The 25,040-nt window shown below is 41.4% G+C and overlaps 1 protein-coding gene across 1 annotated transcript; it reads left to right on the forward strand.

Moving 5' to 3' along the window:
* The first annotated feature begins 879 nt into the window (after positions 1–879).
* LOC142663581 (transient receptor potential cation channel subfamily V member 5-like) lies at positions 880–24,951 on the forward strand. The gene is made up of 15 exons (XM_075842327.1): positions 880–947; positions 8,711–8,808; positions 9,639–9,761; positions 11,776–11,913; positions 12,915–13,013; positions 15,036–15,208; positions 15,378–15,524; positions 15,980–16,192; positions 19,151–19,237; positions 19,433–19,509; positions 19,886–20,051; positions 20,843–20,909; positions 22,182–22,450; positions 24,036–24,142; positions 24,504–24,951. Exons 1-15 carry the CDS (start codon positions 880–882, stop codon positions 24,949–24,951), a joined length of 2,280 nt encoding a protein of 759 aa, XP_075698442.1.
* Positions 24,952–25,040: the final 89 nt, after the last annotated feature.

Here is a 25,040-nt window from a genome sequence, read left to right on the forward strand (position 1 = left end):
GATTATGGATAATACTAATTTACATATATAGGGTATTGGGGGTTCATATAATAAATGATATGGATATTAACAATCAGTAGGGATGTACCAGATCATTTGATGGTACAAGTCTACCAAGGAAGAGCTTTTAAAAAAGTTGCAATAATTCAAGATGTATCTACATTATATTTTATTGGTTGATGGGTCTTTCAATCAATCTGGTGATACAATAATGCTGACTGATAGAGATTCACTGTGTTTCTGGTTCAGGTCTGAAAAGGTCTACCATGTATCTCGGAGATAACACTAGGGTTTTCTCCGGAGCTTTGTTGCTACAATCTTCCATGGACACATCCCAATGAATTAGACATCTTCCAAAGTCGCCATTATTTTATATAGAATTGAACGATACGGCAACTCCCGAATCAGAATTTTATTGGGTGGTGGATCTTCCTGGAACTATGAATGGTGGATTTGCACTTCGAGGCTTCGTGCTGCACCACTACCAGGAGGTCGGTTTCTTTGGATGCAAAGTTGGCAACTGTCAATTAGGATGAATTGTATCTGGACATCCATAGAAGATCCAAATTCTGTCATTTGTGTATAATTCCCTGACTTTGTGCACATTTTAACCTAACAGGAGTCTTCGTAGGATCAAAGAGATGGTCTTTTGGGGTCGGGAAAGTGACTGTGATTCATGAATTCTCCAGAAAAAGCCAGATTGTATTCAGTGAGGAGAAAGTGTTTTGCCCAACCTGAAGGATGAGAGTGATGCCTATCTGACCGTCAGTTGCTGAGCCGGTTTTGTCATCGAGCTGCAACCCCTTAAAGGAGGGATGTCGCAGTCTGCCCTCCCATGGAATTAACCTGTGTGACAATATAAGAGGACTCTATATAAAGATGACTCTGTGGTGGAAACGGAAAATTATGGAAAGCCCTTGTGAAATCAACTTACGACAGCAGAAAAGGTGAGAGTTGTCTATTCTATTTAATATGTTTCTGGAAAAACTGAGAGATAACCAATATGGTCGCCATTATTGCTCCCACTGGGGTTGTCACCCAACTTTTTCAAGCCTTCAATCACAAATCTACGTATGAGAAATGGAACACTACAAAGATAGCCGGATTTATCATTCAGGAATCTGGGAATCGGGTTGACAACCAATATGACTACCGTAACAGCTCCCACCCAGGTTGTCTCTCCGTTTTCTTGGAGCCGTGACTGTCAAATCTGCAAACATGACACCCCTTACTTGGCACAGTTTATTGGTATAGCCCATAAATGTTTCTATGTAATATATCCATAGGCTAATTAAATAAGTTCCCCTTCCCGACATTTGACACACATATACTAGTCAGGAGAGAGGAGTAGGGAGTCGGGTCACCAGCTGAGCCTGCCCCATACAGAGTGAGTGTCAGCCATATATTACAGCTGACACCTCGCTGAAACGTCGGGGATCGGAGACTGTACTATCAAAGCAGTAAGAAAAGAGAAAGCCCCATGTCACCTTCTCCGTCGCAATTCTGGTGTGCTGATGGGTTGTCATGGCACTTGGCCGCCAGGTCTGCCATCTTGGTCTTCCTATTTGCACAATAGGCCTTTTAAAAGGCACAATACACTTACAGTATTGCAATGTATAAGTGATCCAACGATCGCATGTTCAAGTCCCCTAGTGGGACTAAAGAAAATTTAAAGAATGTAATACTTTAATAAAAACAAAAATGTTTAAAAAATGTTAGGCTATGTTCACACAGAGTATTTTGCAGGCAGAATTTCTGCCTCAAAATTCAGTTTGGAAGTTTGAGGCAGATTTTCCTCTGCCTGCACACTGATTTTCGCTGCGTTTTTCGTGGCGTTTTTCACCCGTGGCCATTGGGCGCTGCGGGCATAAAAAGCCGCGAAATACGCTTTCTCTGCCTCCCATTGAAGTCAATGGGAGGTCAGATGCGGAAACGCCCGAAGATAGGGCATGTCGCTTCTTTCTCCCGAGAGCCGGTTTTACCGCCCGCGGGAGAAAACCGCCCCCGCCTCCCATTGAAATTGACGGGAGGCATATTCGGGCCGTTTTTGACGAGCTTTTTGGCGCGGTTTCCGTGTGAACATAGCCTTAAAAGTAAAAAAAAATGTTTCCCATTTGTTCCGTTAAATAATGAAAACACTAAAATTATAAATATAATTGGTTTTGAAGCGTCCGTAATGATCCAAACTATTACATTATTATGTTATTTATATCCTGTAAAAAAAACAAAAATGCCAGAAATTTATTTTTTTGGTCACTTGTCGTTCCCCCCAAAAAATTGCAAAAAAGTCACATATACCCCAAAATGGTACCAATAAAAATTACAACTCACCCTGCATAAAAAACAATAAATGCTAAATGAATACTGGGACATTGTGACGTCATGTTTAGTCCTATACCGTTAGCTCATAATTGCAGAGCACAGGACTCGATCATAGGCTTTACCATTCAACAAGACGGGGGTCAATTGTGATGTGAAAGTTTTGTGAGGAGTATTTTTCATGTTTATTGTCAAATTATATGACTCCCTATATGTCAGTATCTATTCACACGTCGCAGTCAGGGGCGTAACTAGGAAAGACTGGCCCCCATAGCAAACTTTTGACTGGGGCCCCCCCTCCCCCGGGTGTCACACAACCCCCCCCCCTTGTAGATAGTGCCTTTTTTACAAACCCCCCCCTTTTGATAACGCCATACAGCCCCCCTGTAGATAACGCCATACAGCCCCCTTTGTAGATATCTACAGAGGGGGCTGTATGGCGCTATCTACAGAGGGGGCTGTATGTCGTTCCCTACAGGGGGGGTGTATGGCGTTCCCTACAGGGGGTGTCTGTATGGCGCTATCTACAGAGGGGGCTGTATGTCGTTCCCTACAGGGGGGGTGTATGGCGTTCCCTACAGGGGGGCTGTATGGCACTATCTACAGGGGGGGGCTGTATGGCGCTATCTACAGGGGGGGGCTGTATGGCGCTATCTACAGGGGGGCTGTATGGCGCTATCTACAGGGGGGCTGTATGGCGCTATCTACAGGGGGGCTGTATGGCGCTATCTACAGGGGGCTGTATGGCGTTATCTACAGGGGGCTGTATGGCGTTATCTACAGGGGGGGGCTGTATGGCGCTATCTACAGGGGGGGCTGTATGGCGCTATCTACAGGGGGGCTGTATGGCGCTATCTACAGGGGGGCTGTATGGCGCTATCTACAGGGGGGCTGTATGGCGCTATCTACAGGGGGCTGTATGGCGTTATCTACAGGGGGCTGTATGGCGTTATCTACAGGGGGCTGTATGGCGTTATCTACAGGGGGGCTGTATGGCGTTATCTACAGGGGGGCTGTATGGCGTTATCTACAGGGGGCTGTATGGCGTTATCTACAGGGGGGCTGTATGGCGCTATCTACAGGGGGGCTGTATGGCGCTATCTACAGGGGGACTGTATGGCGCTATCTACAGGGGGGACTGTATGGTGCTATCTACAGAGGGGGCTGTATGGCGTTTCCTACAGTGGGGGCCATACAGCGTCGTCGTCCCCCCCGTACATGTAGGGAACGCCATACAGCCCCCCCCTGTAGGGACGCCATACAGCCCCCCCCCCTGTAGGGAACGCCATACAGCGTCCCCCCTCCCAAAAAAATGTGACCCACAGTGTGTCCTAATAAAAGACATGTATCCCCTCTCCACAGGATCTCCACAGGACAGGGGATACATGTGTGATCGCTGGCAGCGATAGGGAGAACGGGGGACTGAAAGTCCCCTGACGTTCTCCATCACAAACCTCTGACTTCCGGCATCTGCGCAGCTCAATAAAAATGAAAGGAGCGCTGGTCACGCATGCGCACATGCGGGACCGGCGCTCCATTCATTTCTCCGGAGTTGCCGTCACAGACCCCGGAAGTCAGAGGTTTGTGATGGAGAACGTCAGGGGACTTTCAGTCCCCCGTTCTCCCTATCGCTGCCAGCGATCACACATGTATCCCCTGTCCTGTGGAGATCCTGTGGAGAGGGGATACTTGTCTTTTGTTTACTGGCAGAGCGGGGAGATACCTCCCTGCACTGCCGTACTGTTCAGTGGCGTCCCGCTGTAGCAGCCATAGCGGCTGCTAGCGGAGCCTCCGGCCATGGTGGGGGCCCGTGCCGGCGGGCGACACGGGCCCCCTCATGCCGCGGGCCCCGTAGCAGCCGCTACTGCTGCTACGGCGGTAGTTACGCCACTGGTCGCAGTCCTATCACGGTTTTGTTGCATTTTTGTGAAAATCATGGCAAAACCTGCAATATGAATGCACTGTGTGAACAGACTCTTATCATTGTGTATCGAACATGATATCTGGATCATCTCTATCTCTGCAAATGATGAGCCGCATTGTGACCTCCCGGAAGTTATTGTATTATATGTTTTATATGGAGTTATTCAGGTCTTCTGATGTCATTGTCATTTTTTTTTTACTTCTTTACAGACCATATCGTGTCTGATCTGATTATTATTTAATAACTGTGTGTTATAGTTTGTATGTGTTTTTTATGTATATTCTGCCTTGTACAATGTATCGAGTTGTATAGAGCCCTAATTGGGCACGGGCAGACTTCCATGTTGCCCTACTGTTCCTCAATGCCTGAAGCTTTCATACAGAGGAAATATTTATGGCAGGCTCCATTGGATGCCGCATTACAGAGTAATACAGCGCCACGTAGAGCACCATACACAGCTCGGCTACGAGTAGGAGGACTTAGATTTAACCAGTTCCAGACCACCCACTGTATTGTGACAGCGGGCGGTGCAGGTACGGAATCTACTGTGACATCTTTTGGCGTCGCTGTAGAAAAGACTTATGAGCGCTCCATTGAGTCCTCATTCTCTAAGCAGGGCTAACTCACCGCTTATGTATTTAGAGCAGCCTGCTGAATACGGCTGGGATTGGAGGAAACTCCAACCCCAGCATTTAAACCCTTTGATCGCATCGGTCCGTGATCAAAGGAAATTCCCCTCTTCAGTTACATCACCGGAAACCCAGTGACGTGATCGGAGACTGGGGGAACCCACTGCATTCGACCCTGGTGAAAAAGAAAGGACCCTACGGGTGTCTATTCTGTAAGCAGGGGCGTAACTAGGAAATACTAGGCACCATAGCAAACTTTTGACTGGCCCCCCCTAGGTGCCACATGCAGCCCCCTTATATATAGTGCCCCCAGTAGACAGTGCCATACAGCCCCCTGTAGATAACACCATAAAGCCCCCCTGTAAATAGCGCCATACAGCTCCCCCTGTATATAGTGCCACACAGCCCCCTCCCTTGTATATAGTGCTTCACAGCTCTGTCTAGTAGCGGAATCTCCTCAGGGAGCTACACTGGCGCTATCTACAAGGGGGCTGTGTGGCACTACCTAAAAGGGGGCTGTGTGGCACAACTTACAGGGAGCTGTGTGGCACTACTTACAGGGGGCTGTGAGGCGCTATTTACAAGGGGGCTGTGTGGCACTATCTACAAGGGGCTGTGTGGCACTATCTACAAGGGGGCCGTGTGGCACTATCTACGAGGGGTCTGTTTGGCACTACCTACAAGGGGCTGTGTGGCACTACCTACAGGGAGCTGTGTGGCACTACCTACAAGGGGCTGTGTGACACTACCTACATGGGGGCTGTGTGGCACTACCTACAAGGGGCTGTGTGACACTACCTATGAGGGGTCTATGTGGCACTACCTACAGGAGAGCTATGTGACACTACCTACAAGGGGGCTGTGTGGCACTATCTACAGTAGGCATCTGTGAGTGGTAGGCTGATGGTCATTTTACTGTGAGTGGGGGGCTGATGGTCATTTTACTGTGAGTGGGGGGCTTTTTATTTTTGTTTGGGGGCACTGTCTATAAGGGGAGGTAAGGGGCTGTATGGCACTGTCTACATGGGGGAGGTGGAGGATGTATGGCACTGTCTACAAGGAGGAGTTAGTAGTTATATTCTTGTACATAGAAGTCAGTATTATAGTAGTTATATTCTTGTATATAGGAGCAGTATTATAGTAGTTATATTCTTGTATATAGGGGGCAGTATTATAGTAGTTATATTCTTGTATATAGGGGCAGTATTATAGTAGTTATATTCTTGTATATAGGAGGCAGTATTATAGTAGTTATATTCTTGTATATAGGGGCAGTATTACAGTAGTTATAGTCTTGTATATAGGAGGCAGTATTATAGTAGTTATATTCTTGTGTATAGGAGCAGTATTATAGTAGTTATATTCTTGTATATAGAAGCAGTATTATAGTAGTTATATTCTTGTATATAGGAGGCAGTATTATAGTAGTTATATTCTTGTACATGGGGGGGCCGTATTATAGTAGTTACATTCTTGTATATAGGGGCAGTATTATAGTAGTTATATTCTTGTATATAGGAGGCAGTATTATAGTAGTTATATTCTTGTTCATAGGGGGCAGTATTATAGTAGTTATATTCTTATATATAGCAGCAGTATTATAGTAGTTATATTCTTGTATATAGGAGGCAGTATTATAGTAGTTATATTCTTGTACATAGGGGGCCGTATTATAGTAGTTACATTCTTGTATATAGGGGCAGTATTATAGTAGTTATATTCTTGTATATAGGTGCAGTATTATAGTAGTTATATTCTTGTATATAGAGGCAGTATTATAGTAGTTATATTCTTGTATATAGGGGCAGTATTACAGTAGTTATAGTCTTGTATATAGGAGGCAGTATTATAGTAGTTATATTCTTGTACATAGGGGCAGTATTATAGTAGTTATATTCTTGTATATAGGAGGCAGTATTATAGTAGTTATATTCTTGTATATAGGCGCAGTATTATAGTAGTTATATTCTTGTATATAGAGGCAGTATTATAGTAGATATATTCTTGTATATAGGGGCAGTATTACAGTACTTATAGTCTTGTATATAGGAGGCAGTATTATAGTAGTTATATTCTTGTACATAGGGGCAGTATTATAGTAGTTATATTCTTGTATATAGGAGGCAGTATTATAGTAGTTATATTCTTGTATATAGGGGCAGTATTATAGTAGTTATATTCTTGTATATAGGAGGCAGTATTATAGTAGTTATATTCTTGTGTATAGGAGCAGTATTATAGTAGTTATATTCTTGTATATAGAAGCAGTATTATAGTAGTTATATTCTTATATATAGGAGGCAGTATTATAGTAGTTATATTCTTGTACATAGGGGGCCGTATTATAGTAGTTACATTCTTGTATATAGGGGCAGTATTATAGTAGTTAGATTCTTGTATATAGGAGGCAGTATTATAGTAGTTATATTCTTGTACATAGGGGGCAGTATTATAGTAGTTATATTCTTGTATATAGCAGCAGTATTATAGTAGTTATATTCTTGTATATAGGAGGCAGTATTATAGTAGTTATATTCTTGTACATAGGGGGCCGTATTATAGTAGTTATATTCTTGTATATAGGGGCAGTATTACAGTAGTTATAGTCTTGTATATAGGAGGCAGTATTATAGTAGTTATATTCTTGTACATAGGGGCAGTATTATAGTAGTTATATTCTTGTATATAGGAGGCAGTATTATAGTAGTTATATTCTTGTACATAGGGGGCCGTATTATAGTAGTTACATTCTTGTATATAGGGGCAGTATTATAGTAGTTATATTCTTGTATATAGGAGCATTATTATAGTAGTTATATTCTTGTATATAGGAGGCAGTATTATAGTAGTTATATTCTTGTATATATGGACAGTATGATAGTAGTTGTATTCTTGTATATAGGGGCAGTATTATAGTAGTTATATTCTTGTATATAGGGGCAGTATTATAGTAGTTATATTCTTGTATATAGGAGTCAGTATTATAGTAGTTATATTCTTGTATATAGGGACAGTATGATAGTACTAATATTCTTGTATATAGGAGCAGTATTATAGTAGTTATATTCTTGTATATAGGGGGCAGTATTATAGTAGTTATAGTCTTATACATGGGGCAGTATTATAGTACTTATATTCTTGTATATAGGGGCAGTATTATAGTACCTATATTCTTGTATATAGGGGCAGTATTATAGTAGTTATAGTCTTATATATGGGAGCAGTATTATAGTAGTTATATTCTTGTATATAGGAGCAGTATTATAGTAGTTATATTCTTGTATATAGGGGGTAGTATTATACTAGTTATATTCTTGTATATAGGAGGCAGTATTATAGTAGTTATATTCTTGTATATAGGGGCAGTATTATAGTAGTTATATTCTTATATATAGGGGCAATATTATAGTAGTTCAATTCTTGTATATAGAGGGCAGTATTATAGTTGTTACAAGGGGCAGTATTATAGTAGATATATTGCTATACATAGAAGGAAGTATATAGAGGAAGACAGATATTTTTCTTTCCCCCCAAAAAATGCTACGGCTGGATTTCTTTGCTATGTGTAGATCTGGTTTTTGCTGCATTTTATTGGTGTTTGTATTTAGTCATTTTTTGTTCACTAAGAAACTGACTACTAGATATTTGCTAGTAGTCCACAGAAAAATATAAAGTTCTCCACCTAATATACATTTTTGTGACAGTCAATTTCTTATTTTATTTTTGTTTGAACATATAATAAGCTAATCATGTAATGTTTTTGTGGATTTGCCTATCAATATTTAGACAATAACCTACTGGTGAGTAGATGATAATAGATGAATTTTGTTTTTTTCAGAATTCAGGAACTGCCTCTTTTGTATTGTGCCCAGAGGAATCGCGTGAGAGCGCTTAAGAAGCTTCTGTCATGTAAAGCTATTAACCCCCTACAGAGAGGTAAGAGACTGGGGGTGTTCATATTCAAGATTTCTTAACATAAATGTATCAGTAGGACTAAAACTTGGAAATAAAATGTAAGGGCTCATTTACAAGTATACATTAAACATAGAAGTTTTTTAACATGGCAGTTTAGGGGCTAAAGATGGCTGAAGAATGGCATCCAATGGAATCATCCTTCGGAAGTATACTTATTTTTGTTTATTTAACAACTGGCACCATACATCTCAGCATATGTCCATACGGCATAAGAGTGTGTTTGTGGTCTTTGTCTGCCCCAAAAAGGAGGTATAGAATAGCGTAGTAGACTACGCTAATAGATCCTGCGGCGTTTAGTAACAAAAAGTTAACTTTTTTTTTTAGCATGTTAGCCTATGGGTGACCAATGCTACTATTTGGCATCTGTTAAACTTATATGTCATTGGTATTTCAATGGCTTTTCATGACGCATCCATTAAGTTGGTGTCATTTTAGACTTTGGGTGATGGATGCCACAGTTGGGCATCTGTCAAGGCCTACGTTTAACATATATACTTTGGGAGATTTTCCTGGTAAATATGTTAAACGTAGGCCAAAAAACGTGATGTGAACACAGCTGAACTTTGTTACTTATTATAACATTAAAGGGGTACCACGAGACCCCTGTGTTTTCCATGACTTTATCAACTGTTTAAACTCTCCACTATTATAATATAAACTCATTCCCCCACTGCCGGGAGTTTATCAGGAATATCAATCTCATTCCATCTATAAAACCTTCTGTGTTACATTTCGATCTCTCCATAACTCGTACCACCTTCTATGTCTTACAATGATAAACTTCTTACCAGGAGCCGTGGGTGAGACGGCACTACATCTGGCCGTGCTGCATGATAATCTGGAGTCCGTGAAGGTTCTGGTTGAACATGCTCCCGAGCTCATTAACATGCCCATGACATCCGATCTGTACAAAGGTGGGTAATAAGGTATTATTATTAGAAGTATTTTCCATTATTTATCCTCCATTATAATTAACAACACTTTAGAAGGTCATATTCAGATTTAAAGGAGTTGTGCCACGACTCATTTTCCTCCAACATGGTCCAAAATTGTAAAAAAAAATGTAATCCATGTTAAAAATGGGTCTAATATGGTCTTGGCGAATTGGCGCTATTGTGGGAGGACTGCTGATAAGGCATATGTGAAGGCACTCTAACTTCTTTTTTCTACGACACCCAAGAACACGGGTGTGCCGCGTGCGCCTCTTCTGTATTCTCCAGCAGTCAAGGCATTTGCATGCTAAAGCGCACGCTAGGCTTTCTTTCTGACCAGCACCAAATACAAATCTCCGACCTCCAAAGTTATTGGTATCCATATATGGTTGTGTTCAGATAGCACTGGTTTCTTTGGGTGCTCGAGGTAGGGTCCCAACCCGGATATAGGTTAAGGATTGTAGTCGGCACACCTTGCTTGTGTTTCAAAAATATATACAATTTTTATTCTCAGGATGGATGCCAGAGGCTACATGTGCGACGTCGACGTTTCGGTCGATAAGACCTTCGTCGGGCACTGAGCCGTACTGGGGACTGGATCGCTGCATGAGCGCCCATGAAGAGCGGTAAGCCGCCAATTACCTATCATAGCAGCGCTACTACGCAGTATATTTTTGCAGCGATCCAGTCCCCAGTATGGCTCAGTGCCCGACGAAGGTCTTATCGACCGAAACGTCGACGTCGCACATGTAGCCTCTGGCATCCATCCTGAGAATAAAAATTGTATATGTTATTGGTATCCATGCACCTGTATTATGAATGATGATATGTCAGCACAGGGAAAAAAAATGTAAAACCGTTTTTAATTGAGTTATGTCCAATTGTTTTATTACAACTGTTAATGGTGGGATAACCCCTTTAATAGAGAGGAGTCGGCCATTTGGGACCTCATCTATTAGCCAGAAAGTGGCAACAAAGAGCATCTGGAGGACCTAGTACAGCCATGCAATACACAGACAACACAATGATTGCTTTGGGCACCATGTAATGCTTCTTTTCCCCTGTGGTGGCGCTGCAGGGAAATTGCACACGTATTGCAAGATTTCCCAAAGAATACAGTTGATCACTGGAGGTCCGAGCAGCAGGATACCTTGTGATTAGATTATTTTCTGAAAACCCTGGAAAGGAATTGTCCAAAAACGAGCAACCCCGATGACTGAAGCATGTTTTTGAGCTCTTAAAGGCTATCCACACAAATACATGCAGAACATGTTAATTTAGGCAGATATAGCCCTGGTTACTACAAGGCAGCAGTACTAGCCCGAGGGCTACTATCTTGGCGAGGATCATGGTTGTTTGACCCATGAGTTATTTTTGCTTACACCATCCATTAATATATACAATTTTTGAAATGTTAACTTTTATATCAAATTTTGGGCACTTTACATTTCGACATTCTGACCAAAATTGTCCGAAATAGTCCTGGCTATAGTGTCCTTGTGTATTCTAGACCAAAATATGCCCTTGTTGCACTTTTGTTGTTCGATATGGACATATTTTTTTATAGGTGTGCTTATGTCTTTTTCTTTTTATATGGGCAGTTTCTTTTATATCAATGTACAATTCCCCGGGCTCCTCCTAATGATGGATCATTCCGCCAACCCCCCATCACAACTACAGGACAGATGGACTATCACTTAGACAAAAGAGAGGCTGACTCCTACTCTAGTTGGTTGCCAAGAGAATGATGCTGGTGGAAAGTAGGAGCCATTTTTAGGTTCCGCCAGTGGAGAGTGAGACCCATATACTGGTGCCCATCTAAGAGTGGCCAAATTAGGCAACATTTGCCTCTCTTGTACTATATGTCCATAATCGATGGAGATGAACAGACCTTGCTTGTGCACTGGGAATTTTAGATCTAAAAATACCATTGAGCTTGATGAGTTCGGAGGGCAGGATATTGTTATGGTCATACAGTATTTTTGCTCTTTGATAGGTCAAACAGCTTTGCACATCGCTGTCATGCGGCAGAATGTGGTGATTGCTCAGGAACTACTTAGGAGAAGAGCGTATGTGTGCACGGCCCGGGCAGTGGGCACTTTCTTCCAACTTAAACCCAATTCCTTTTACTATGGTGAGTAAATGTTTATTGACATATGAAAAAACGTTTGGTTCCTTTTTTGTATAACTTTCTGTAACTTAAATGGTTTTTCCGAGATCCCCCAAAAATTGACTGAATGGAGGAAATGGCATAAAATAAAAGAACCTACAGTCACCTGATAAAACCTCCCAGCGCCGACCCTCGGCCAAGCATACATGTTTATTTTAATGGGTAGAGAGGAATACGCTGCTGCCAGACAAACGATCCTTTTACCCCGACATCTGCCACCACGTGAGAGTCCGTTGGCCCCCATACACATTAGATTGGCGGATTTGGACAAGCTTTGTCATTTGTATGGGCACATTTGAAGGTATCCATACATATTAGAGAATTTTTTTTTCCCAAATTCTGGAAATCATCATTGAACATTCATAACATCGTACATTTGACAGATATCTGCTGAAACCTGGTCTTCATTAGATTCTTTTGGCCATTCCTCATCTGCCATAAATCGTTGATTCAATTTTCATTTTCAAAATCAGACAGTAAATGCCTTAAAGCTGCTATATGAAAGACCCCATTGTTTGACTGTCAATGCTGGTTTGGTGGAGATCCGTTGTGCTTGATCCCCTTTTTTCTAAAGTATATGACCTTCCTAGCAACTAAAAAACATGAAGGCAAAGACAAAATTGAAATGTCTGAATAAATACAAAGCAATGTATCCATGTTAATCCTATGTTAATAACGTGATTGTTTCCTACATTTGATAAGAAAAAGTTAATCCAGCCATAGATATTGACATTGGGACATCTACTTATCCCATGAGGAGACAGGTGACTTTCCATATTGCTGACTTATGTCCGTGGAGCCAGACATGTGCAGCCATCGCTCTAATGAACCATAGGGTTTCCATCATGCTCCGACACCCAAAGTTCCAGACATGACCAAAATCAAGTTCGGCTCTGTCCTATCCAACTATTTCAATTGGAATCAACTGGATATGGCGTAAAGTCTGACTTGTTTTCTCATTGCAGGAGAGCACATTCTTTCCTTTGCCGCATGTGTGGGTAATGCCGAGTTGGTACGGCTCTTATTGTTACAAGGAGCTGATCCTCAAGCCAAAGATTCCCACGGTGAGACATCCAGCATCATTTCAATTTTTCTGCATCACATGAAGACACTGGGTACACAGGGCTGGACACAAACAACTGAGGACCCCTCGATTTATAGTAATTGCTGTTATCTCTCTGGGAAATTGGCAGATATTCTTAATTAGATTATGCATTAATAGGTAACATGATCCTAGGTGGTCTAGGGCTGTAGAGTTAATTATAACATCTCTGGTAGTCTAGGGCAGTGAAAGGGTTTATAATACTGGTGGTCATCCCAGGTGGTCAAGGGCAATAAAGGATTTGATGATTACCTGCCTGGTGGTCTAGAGTAGTAAAAGAGTTTATAATTGTAATGACGGGGGGTGGGGAGACAGACAAGTGAGCCCTAATCTACCCGCCACTCAGTCCCTGCCTACTTGCAACGACCCGCCCTAGGCGACGGGGTACAACTGGGCGACGGTCCCTACGCTCAATAAGTGCACGACAGACAAACAGACAAGGGTACACAGAGCTAGGGGGAGAAAGGGGCAGTTGCCCACGGCAACACCGTGAGCAACAAGAGAAGTAAACAAGCCGAGTCAAACCAGGAGTGTACGAGGTACCAAACGCAGAGCAGGAGCGTAGTCAGCAAGCCGGGGTCAATATGAAGCAAGGACAATAGTACAAGAAGCTGCAGCAGGGCCAGGAAACCAAACGAAAAGAATCACAAGCAAAGGAGGAACAGGAAAGGCAGGTATAAATAGACAGAGGGCGGGAGCTAGCTCCGTCTGGCCAGGCTGTGATAGGTTCTCCCACTCCTAAGCCTGCCATCCTGAGTGGTGGAAGATGGAGTCAGTCTCACAGACATAGAAGCAGGTGCAGACTGATTATCTATGGGCGTTAACCCCGAAGCTGTGCCTGGCAGATCCTTTACAATAATAAAGTCGCTGGTGGTCTAGGGTAGTCAAGGAGTTATTTATAACTTCCCTGCTGGTCTATGGTAGTGGAAGGGTTTATAATAAAATCCCTGGGGGTCTAGGGCAGTGAAGTAGTTAATGATGACATGCCTTGTGGTCTTGCGGGGGGGAAGAGTTAGTAATAATATCTATGGTGGTCTATCAATGTGAAGAAGTTAATGATTACATCCCTGGTGGTCTAGGGCAGTGAAGCCGTTAATGATGACATGCCTGGTGGTCTAGGGCATAGTAAGGGTTAGTAATAATATCCCTGGAGGTCTAGGGAATATTTAGGAGTTAATAATTACATCCCTGGTGGTCTACGTTAGTGGAAGGGATTTCTAATAAAATTCCTGGTGGTCTAGGGTAGTGAAGGAGTTAATAATTACATGACTGGTGGCCTTGGGCAGGTAAAGGGTTAGTAATAATATCCCCGGTGGCCTAGGGATGTGAAGGAGTTAAAGATTACATGCCTGGTGGTCTAGGGCAGCGGAAGGGTTAGTAATAATATTCCTAGGTCGTCCAAGTTAACTACTTGCATTGAATGCTGCAGGACTCTGTATCACTATTCTGAGCCAATCACAGAGCAGCAATGACACTCATAGAAGCTCTATTATTGGCTGACTGGGATGATAGTGTTTTTGTAAACTATGAGAGGCCTGTGGAGAGTTTGAGAGGGGGAGTGTCCCGTGCATCTGAACAGGCTGCCCAGGCAATATGTCTGCCCCTGAGGACACATGTATTATTTCCTAGAATATGGAGTAGGTTGGTCAGAGGTCATGTGGCTGAAAATGAGAATAAAATATTTTGTCTGCTCATGTCCATGATCGACAGGGTAAAAAAATCATTAGCCTATCAAATTAGATTGATTCCATTATTTTTAGTATATATTAGAACATTAGCTATATCTATGACCTATGCTACACTACCTACGCCATGAAATCAGCTACTAACGCGAATATAACCTAAAGCTTTGATGCTGAATGGGGCTTGATTGTTGACTTTTAACTCGCCAACAACTTGACGTCGAACCAAGAAAAACCTTTAATTGTTGTGGGCTTTATTTATTAAGACAGCGCCATTTTCTTCTATTGTTTCCCCTCCTCAGGAAATACCATCCTCCACATTCTGACTCTTCAGCCCAACAAGATGTCTGCCTGCCAGATGTATGACCTTATAGTCAGCTACCACAAGGAGAAGTACGGTCCGGGACTAGAGGAGATCTACAATAACGATGGCCTTACCCCATTAAAAATGGCCGCTCTGGAAGGTAACACTGTGGTATGTATGCAGAGAAGACCTTACACGTTGTGGGACCATGGGCCTTAGATTGATTGCAAATTTTTCACTAATGTTTCTATATGAGTTTATATTGAATTCCTCAGATATCTCGATCATTATATTGAATTCCTCAGACTTTTTAGATAACAATATGCCTCTATTTTCTCAGATGTTCCAGCACTTGGTACAAAAAAGTAGACAACTACAGTGGACATTTGGTCCCATTAGCTGCTATCTATATGACCTTACTGAGATTGACACGTGGGAAGATACTCAGTCTGTACTGGATTTGGTGGTCTCTGGGAAGAAAAGAGAGGTTTGTATGTAATTAAATCTATAAGTAGCCATCAAGGTGGATGCTTGAAGGAAGTTTCAGTCTAGGAGCTAAAAATTGTCTGCCATTCTGGATGCCATTTTGGAGTCCCCATAGTGGTTGTCCCTTCCCATACTTCATGGGGGACTAAAGAAGAATTTCCTAATACAGACAGGAGACCCCTCCGTGCTAGAGTTGGTTGAATTGGGTGCATTTTCTTGAATCTAAGTGTAATGTGGGGCCTGGGTTCCAAAGAATAGGTGCAGCACGAGAGAAGTCCTATAAATATGATTAAGAAGAGAAATCCTAGTAGGACATACAAATAAATTGAAATAATAACAGTTTGACTCTTCAATGCTTTTAGTTGTAGAATGAATGATGCCAAGTAGTAATCTTTGTATTCTTCCCACATCCTAGTCATTACCCTCAATATCTTTTTCATGCAAATTTTTTTCCAGGCGCGACGGATATTGGACTTATCTCCAGTCAAGGAGCTGGTCAATAGAAAGTGGCAGAGGTTTGGACGCCCATATTTCTGGACCTTGACTACTCTTTACATTCTGTACATGACCATTGTGTCTCTGTGTTGCGTGAACCGACCACTCCAACCAAGACCAGACAACAGGACTAGTTCCAGGGATATTACAATCTTGGTGCAAAAGCCCCTTAAAGTGAGAACCTTAAACTTTGAACAAGATGTGGGAGAATTTCTTCTGAAATGAAAAAAAAAAAAAGGACAAGTCTCATTCTATCATATAATCTTGTGTTGATTTTGAGTTAAAATATATTTTGACCTCCATTGACAATCATTACATTTAACCCCTTAGTGACCAGCCTATTTTAGGCCCTAATGACCAAGCTATTTTATTCGTTTTTCTATAGTCGCATTCAAAGAGCTATAACGTTCTTATTTTTTCGTCTACATAGCTGTATGAGGACTTGTTTTTTGCGGGATTAGTTGTACTTTTTAATAGCACCATTTTTGGGTACATATAATTTTTATATTAACTTTTATTAACCTTTTTGGGGGGGATTATAAAAAAAAACTGAAATTCCGCCATTGTTCTATGCGTTTTTAAATTGACGCCGTTCACTGTGCGACGTAATTAACATGTTACCTTTATTCTATGGGTCGGTACGATTACGGCGATACCACATATGTAGAGGTTTTTTTAGTTTTTACGACTTTTGCACAATAAAAACACTTTTGAACTAAAATTATTTGCTTTTGCATCGTCGCTTTCCAAGAGCCGTAATTTTTTTATTTTTCCATCAATGTAGTGATTTTTTGGGCTTCTGCGGGACAAGACATAGTTTTGATTGGTACTGTTTTGGGGTGCGTGGGACTTATTGATTCATTTTTATTATGACTTTTTTGGGGGGCAATGGAAAAAAATTGCAATTTCGCCATGTTTTTTTGCGTTTTTTTTTTACGGTGTTCACTTTGCGGTTTAAATTACATATTAACTTTATTAATGGAGTCATTACGGTCGCGGCGATACCACATATGTGTACTTTTTTTTTTTTTTTACACTTTTACTAAATAAAACCACTTTTTATGGAAAAAAATGGTTTTATTTATTTTTTTACTGTACTTTTTATTAATAATCTTTATTTCACTTTGATGACTTATTTTATTAGTCCCACTAGGGGACTTTACTGTGCGATGTTCCGATCGCTGCTATAATGCTCTGGTATACTTCGTATACCAGAGCATTATTGCCTGTCAGTGTAAATCTGACAGGCAATCTGTTAGGACGTGCCTCCGGCGCGTCCTGACAGGAATATGTCCAGGGCAGACCTGGGGGCTTTTATCAGGCCCCCGGCTGCCATGACACCCCATCGGAGACCCGCGATTTCATTCGCGGGCCGCCGATGGGTGACAGAGGGAGCGCACTCCCTCTGTAAACAAAGTTAAATGCCGCGGTCGCTATTGACGGCGGCATTTAACGGGTTAAACGGCCGCGATCGAAGTAAATTTCGATCGCGGGCGTTGGAGCAGGAGCTCAGCTGTCATCAGACAGCAGAGCCCCGGCTCCTGCCGGCACGGGAGACCCGTGCAGGACTTAGACTAGGCTGACGTGAAAAGGCGTCAGCCTAGCCTAAAGCCCATTAGTGACCGACGTGAAAAGGCGTATTAGTGGTCACTAAGGGGTTAAAAGGGCTTCAGGTTTCATCTAGGAATTTTCAATCTTTAGTTGTTTTGAATTGTCCTCTTCAGTCAAATTTTCAAGCTATTTCTTGTTTTTTCTATTTGTTTCTTGTTTTTGGGGAGGAGGAAGGTACTATTATGAAGATCCACATCAAATACTGGTTAAAGGTCTGCCATACCTAGACTGATCTATAACGGTGCTGTATAACTACTTGATGCAGAATAATACGTTGATTTTTGGTGGAACTATTATTGGCAATTAGATATATGCAAAACAATGAGTGCCGTCACGTCCGTGACGCCTGTATCAGCAGGCAGCGATACGCTATCAGCACCAGGATTAAGATTATTGAACAAGATTTGTGAATGATGTAATGAAGATTAGGGATTCACAATCACAAATGAATGTAAGAATAGTATAGCTGCAGCAGCATTCACTCACAGCAATGGCTGCCTGTCTAACTAACACTGGCTGACTCCTATCTCTCTCTCTAAAAACGATCTCTCTATCAAATTATTGTAAATCTATCTATTCTCTTCTCCTCACTATGAAACACACTGGCACTAATCCACTATCTGTAGTCTGTGTATTACGATCTCTCACTCTCTATCTGATGTCCTCTCTCTCATCTCTGTATTCTGTGTTTTACTGCCTCTCACTCTATGCCTGATGTCCACTATCTCTTTCTCTCTCCCTCTCTCCCTCTCCCACCCTCTTCTCTGCATCCCCATTTCCTTGTTGGGCTGTTTATAGTGGCTATGACTCAAATTACTATTGTCCACTGAGTCAACCGTGACTCACACTCTATATCCATCATGATTGGTTGTGCTAGAGGGAGGGCTGCCTGCAAGGCCTTATGGGGAAGCACGACAGGTCATGTGATCCTTCTTCTCTATCTACTTTCTTCTTCTGATATGTAAAATTGTGGTGATTTTTGATTGATTCGTTTGGGACAAATTCTAAAAGTTTCAGATTGTCCAAAAATGTTGAAACTTTTGGACAATTTGTGACAAATTCTATTAATTTCAAATCCATTCGCTTATCTCTAGTTGGGACCATGTAGAGCTTGGCAGCCTATTCAACTTAAATTATGGAATGTTGGCCATCGTATCTTGATCATATATATTGAGCTGGGCTTAGGAAAGTGTGGCCTGTGCATAACCTGTCATCACTGAAGGGGGAGCCTCCGGCCTTCATGGTTTGGGCACCAGAAGTTTGCACATGTGATCCCACACTTGGTGACCAGGGGTTGCAGCTTCATTCCATAATTTATTGATTGGGCAGTGTTCTTTGTACACTGTAGGGGTGTATTATTTTGGTACGGCACAAGGCACCAACCAACCCAAGTCCTAACCTGTTAATATATATCAGTGACAGCTAACAACTCAGTTCCAATAAATAGTTTAAACCAAACAGCAGATGAATGAGACCCGACCTGAGGTCACTGTAACAGTGCTATTATTCTTATTCTTCTAGGAAGCGTATGTCACGTCTGAAGATTATCTACGTCTGGCTGGAGAAATTATTAGTGTTATAGGAGCAATTATAATCCTATTACTAAAGGTAAGGACTGGAATAATATTAAACTGGAGGCACCAATAGAGATAATTGAGAACTAAATTTTTCTACCTGATGATGGTTTCCGCTGATATGGTCTCCATTCTACATAATTAACTGTTGTTTCACCCATGTATGTTGCTATTTATTTCAACAGTAAATTCAACCACATAGATAATTGTGTCTAAAATATCTCTGCAGATTCCGGACCTGTTTCAGATTCGTGAAGCAAGATTTCTGTCCCAAGCGGTACAAGGTGGACCATTCACCATTATTATGTAAGAATCTCACTGTGGTCTTGATGATATCACAGATATTTATTATTAGTCTTGATTTTATACCTGTGGCTTCTCCACCTTAGACTTTTTCTGGCATATCCACCTATCAAGATGGGGATCCCCCTAACCCCTGTTTGGCAATCGATTTCCAATAGACCTTAATAGAGAACCTTCAATGTGCACAGCCACCTCACCATTTAGTCCCATCTTGCATACGACCACTACCATCCTCCACACCATTAAAAACGGGGGTCAGAAGACATTTATTGCATATCCTGTGCTAACATATAGTATACAACTTGTGCGACTGCCATATAGAATTTCAACTTTATTCATATGTCTTGGATATTTTTTTTTGTATTCTATGGGCCAACAGCACCTCCTTCCCATGTCTGGTTCTGGTGATACTGATTCTAAGACTAACTGACACCGGCGGAGAGGTTATCCCAATGTCTATCCTGCTGGTGTTGGGCTGGTGCTACGTCATGTATTTTGCACGTGGATTCCAAATGCTTGGACCTTTCACCATCATGATTCATAAGGTAAGCGGATTGTATTGTGGATGAAAAATCAATGTTGTAGACTGTGGAGGTCTCACCAGAAGGACTACTTGGTAAAAAGTTGTCCTTAAAGAGGCTCTGTCACCAGATTTTGCAACCCCTATCTGCTATTGCAGCAGATAGGCGCTGCAATGTAGATTACAGTAACGTTTTTATTTTTAAAAAACGAGCATTTTTGGCCAAGTTATGACCATTTTTGTAGTTATGCAAATGAGGCTTGCAAAAGTCCAAGTGGGTGTGTTTAAAAGTAAAAGTCCAAGTGGGCGTGTATTATGTGCGTACATCGGGGCGTTTTTAATACTTTTACTAGCTGGGCGCTCTGAAGAGAAGTATCATCCACTTCTCTTCAGAGCGCCCAGCTAGTAAAAGTATTAAAAACGCCCCGATGTACGTACATAATACACGCCCACTTGGACTTTTACTTTTAAACACACCCACTTGGACTTTTGCAAGCCTCATTTGCATAACTACAAAAATGGTCATAACTTGGCCAAAAATGCTCGTTTTTTAAAAATAAAACCGTTACTGTAATCTACATTGCAGCGCCTATCTGCTGCAATAGCAGATAGGGGTTGCAAAATCTGGTGACAGAGCCTCTTTAAGGTGCCTATTAGACAAAGCTTGTCTACACCTGGTGATTTTGTTGGGATCTGCCGATGATCAAACATGTATGGGGGGCACATGCTATGGATTTAGAGCATTCAGTTTATTGTATAGAAAATTATCCAAAAGAAAACAGTGCTTGATAAAAGGTTACCATTCTCTTCTTCTAGATGATTTTTGGGGACCTTCTGCGGTTCTGCTGGCTGATGGTTGTGGTCATTTTTGGATTTGCTACCTGTAAGTATAATTTATTGAACTTAATGATGATACATACTCTGTAAGCCTTTCTTTCTAGAGTTAATTTAAAAAAAAAAATTTTTTAAAAACACCAGCAAATCTCCTCTTCTGTCAAAGTTTTAAATATTCTGTTTAGCTAATGATAAGCTATATCTGTTAGGGCTCGTTCACATCTGCCTTTTTGGTTCCGATATTCTGCTCCGTCATAGGAGCAGAATAACGAGAATACTGGAAGCTCTGAATCCGTTGCATGATGGAAACCCATGCCCAACGAACCCATTGACTATAATGGGTTTCATCTGGCTTCCGTCGTGGTTTCCATAATTTTGCCAGACATAATACTGCAGCATGCTGCGCTATTTTGTCTGACAAAAACAACGGAATCTATGACTGAGGCCCCTAACGGAGCCTCCAACGGAAATGTGAACAGCCCCTTACAGGATAAGTTGAGTGACAATCACTATGACTGCCATTACAGCTCCCATAAAGGGTTAACTTCTGGTTTTTCTGAAAATGAACAACGTGTTTAGTAATATTATATATCTTATGCTCCCATTTTGTCAAATAATTGGGCAGCTTTCAGAAGCAAACGCAGGCATTTTTAAAGGGTGGTTTTCCATTGTGTTGGGCCCTACAATGGATACCGCAAAACTCCCCACCGCCACCATTATACTGACTTTATACATAAATGGCATCATACATTTTTACATGGGATGGATTTGGGGTTAGTGATAGTTCTCCTATCCTACTCCTGGTGGTCTAGAGTGGTTTAGCAGTAAATACTTTATACCTCTTCCAGTCTAAGGTGAAGAAGTGGTTAAAATTGATATACATTATACATGGTGGTTATGGGTTAATATGTAATATTCCTGGAGGTCTATGGTGCTTAAGTGGTAAAAACGTAACCATTTATTGGAATTATATTATTGTATACTATTATTATATGATTTAGGATGGTGCGGGGGTTAGTGATGGTCTCGGCAGTAAAGTCTACCTATAATTTGTTTTGTTTTTTTTGTAAATTGGTCCCGAATTCTTATAAAGGTTGGGACTCTGTTTTTTATTTTTTATTTTTGTAAGGATAAAATACTGACATTTCCTGAGTGATCTCTGCTGGTACCATATTGATGCTTTCCCAGAATGAGATATAGCTAAGAAATGGCTAGATATAAATGATGGACTTTTTTTGTTGTTTTTCCCCATTGAAATCAAGAAATATTCTTTTAAAAGCTTCGTATAGAAATAAATCTCTCTCTGATTTTCTTCTCTCAGCATTTTATATAATTTTCCAAACGGAGGACTCCAGCCAGCTCGGACAATTCTACAACTATCCTATGTCTCTATTCAGCACATTCGAACTCTTCCTCAATGTCATCAACTCTCCTACAAACTACGACGTTGACCTCCCGTATATATTCCACATTGTTTATTTCACTTTCACCATTATTGCCAATCTCCTCATGTTAAACCTCCTGATCGCCATGATGGGGGATACTCATTGGAGAGTGGCACAAGATAGAGATGAGCTGTGGAGAGCTCAGGTACAGTATTTACAAAAACTTTCCGACTATGTATTTTTGAGAAGTTCTTCGGAGGCAAAAACTGATTGTAGTGAGAATTATGCAGGGAGGAGAAACTGAACTACATTGTCAGTATTTGGATCGTGAGAAATATTGACCTGGGAACGATTGAACCAGCTAGTGTAAATTCCTCTGCCAATTGGTATTTGAAAGTATTTGTGATTCCATTAGGCTGGTCAGTACACTGCCAGTGAAGGTCCTTTCACACCGGCCCATGTTGGCCGTAGAAATAATCCAAAATTCAAAGGTAAAGAACGTTGTATCCAGCACTCTTGATAGTGAAAAATATATGGATTTATTAGGTCATCTTAAAAACAGGACAATTACATTCAAATCCCAAGAGGACGCTTACGCGTTTCAAACCACTAGGGTTCTTAATCATAGCCGATACAGCTCGTTGATCGGCGCTCATTTGCTCCTTTCACAAGAATCTATGTATAGGGACAAGTGCTCGTTACTACGATCGCTCGTCCCCATACATTTCTACCATGTTGGCAGCGCGTCTCCCTGTTTACACACCAAGATGCGCTGCCGACGATGATGATTTTTATTGCTGCATAAAAGACACGATCAGCCAATAAACGAGTGTTTGCTCGTTCATCGGCTGATCATTGCCCTGTCTACACAGGGCAATTATCGGGAACAAGTTTTCATATGAACGCTTATTTGCCCGATAATTGGCCCGTGTAAAAGGGCCTTTATTTACAGTGGCCAAGCTAAACAATATAACTCTCTCAAAAACGTAATCAATATCTTCCCAAGTACAAACATATCTAATAATAACCACTTGACAGGAACTAAATTTTCAATGGAGTGTTTCTTTTACTACAATGCATTTTTTTAGCACTCTGCTAAATATTATATTTTTTACACTAGTATTATGAGATTTTTGCTACTATTGATCACTAAAATCTTAAGAGGGTAAAAACATTTGTGGCTCTTTGCAATATCTATAAAGTTAGTCTGGGCAGTGGTCTTCAAAACAATACATATACGGCCCATAATTGGCTATGGGAAGTGTCATAATGGGGTACCTTGGGCCCAATAAAGGGATTCTGGGGCTTTATCTACAGATCATGAGCAAATTCAGTCTCATATTATCTACTTATATAATCACATACAGGGGATATAATTAATAAGGGCTAATATGTTCTTTATGAATTAGCATACTAAAGTGATAGAGTCAAGTGGCATGCAATCTACAGCGGATTCATGAGCTCTGTTGCGGACCTGGAAGTAGATTTCGTGCTATCAACTCCCTTCGACCAAGAATCTACTGGTGACCCCGTCAGAATTGCAGAATTCTCCGACCAACTGTGATTATTACTCTGGGCAGGTTTCCACCTCTTTTAATTTGTATAGTGATGCATTATAATGGCGCATTTCATCTTACAGTTTACCAAGGTTTTGAACGGCGTGGGAGTGTATTCTTGTCGAACATCAATAGTTAAACCACAGTAATGGAGGCGTGCTGGATCTCGTAAGATTGACTTTGTGGTTGTGGATTATTATTATATTATTACCTTCCTTTCTTCTCTTACCCCAGGTTGCTGCTACCACTGTTATGTTAGAGAGAAAGCTCCCACGATGCCTCTGGCCTCGAACCGGGATGTGTGGCACAGAGTACGGCTTAGGGGACCATTGGTACCTCCGGTGAGTTCAAGTCAAAGCCTGATCTGATAATAAAGGGATAGGAGCTACAATTGGTTGAGAATGAGGGACCTTTTAATATACTTTCTACTAAGAATTATTTTGCCTTGTCTTCCAAAAATAAAGTTGGATTGATCATAGTCAGGCTCACGTAGGAGTAATCGTGTAATGGTCCTTTCGGGAAAGATGGGCCGCTGTGCTGGTAATTGGCCCAGGTACTCAATGTAAAGGCAATCCTTCTGTACCACTAATACATTTATATAGGAGAAGCTATTCTGATGATCTATGGGGTTCAATTGTGAAATATAATCAAAAAAGTTTGATCAGAGCCATCTCCTAGCATAAATTTCTGGTTGTTTTACAGTGTGGTGGTGAGGAAGGACCTCAGTCAACAGAAGATCCGCCGTTATGTTGAAGCATTCCAAGGACCTGAAGGGGACCACCTCGATAAGCCGACTCCCATAGTCCTTAAATCGGACAGAACTTTTTCTTCAACCATCAAGGCCAATCTTCCCATCTTGACGGTCACAGAGGTGGATGCACATGAGTCATCAAGGACTTCACCAACTAGATGTAGACCTTTACATGAGGACACAACCTCCATATACAGAACACACAAAACCTATCTAGAGCTACCACAAGGTTATGTAGAACCACAAAGGACAAAATTGCAACATCCAAATAATGAAGTAGTACGGAAAGGTAGCGGTTGTGGGTGGCAGATATTGAGATCAGTTCCCATACAAAAACTACGGGTACAAATACCACAAGATGCCAGTAGTGATGTTGAGGAAGAAATACACCAGGTTTGATAAAAGGAGCCCTTAGTGGTGTAATATTCTGATAGATTTTTACCTAAAAAGTTGTGGTGGTCTCTTGTGAGCATGGAGACATGTGGTGC

Source organism: Rhinoderma darwinii, chromosome 11 (assembly GCF_050947455.1).
Source record: "Rhinoderma darwinii isolate aRhiDar2 chromosome 11, aRhiDar2.hap1, whole genome shotgun sequence".
Classification (NCBI taxonomy): Eukaryota; Metazoa; Chordata; class Amphibia; order Anura; family Rhinodermatidae; genus Rhinoderma; species Rhinoderma darwinii.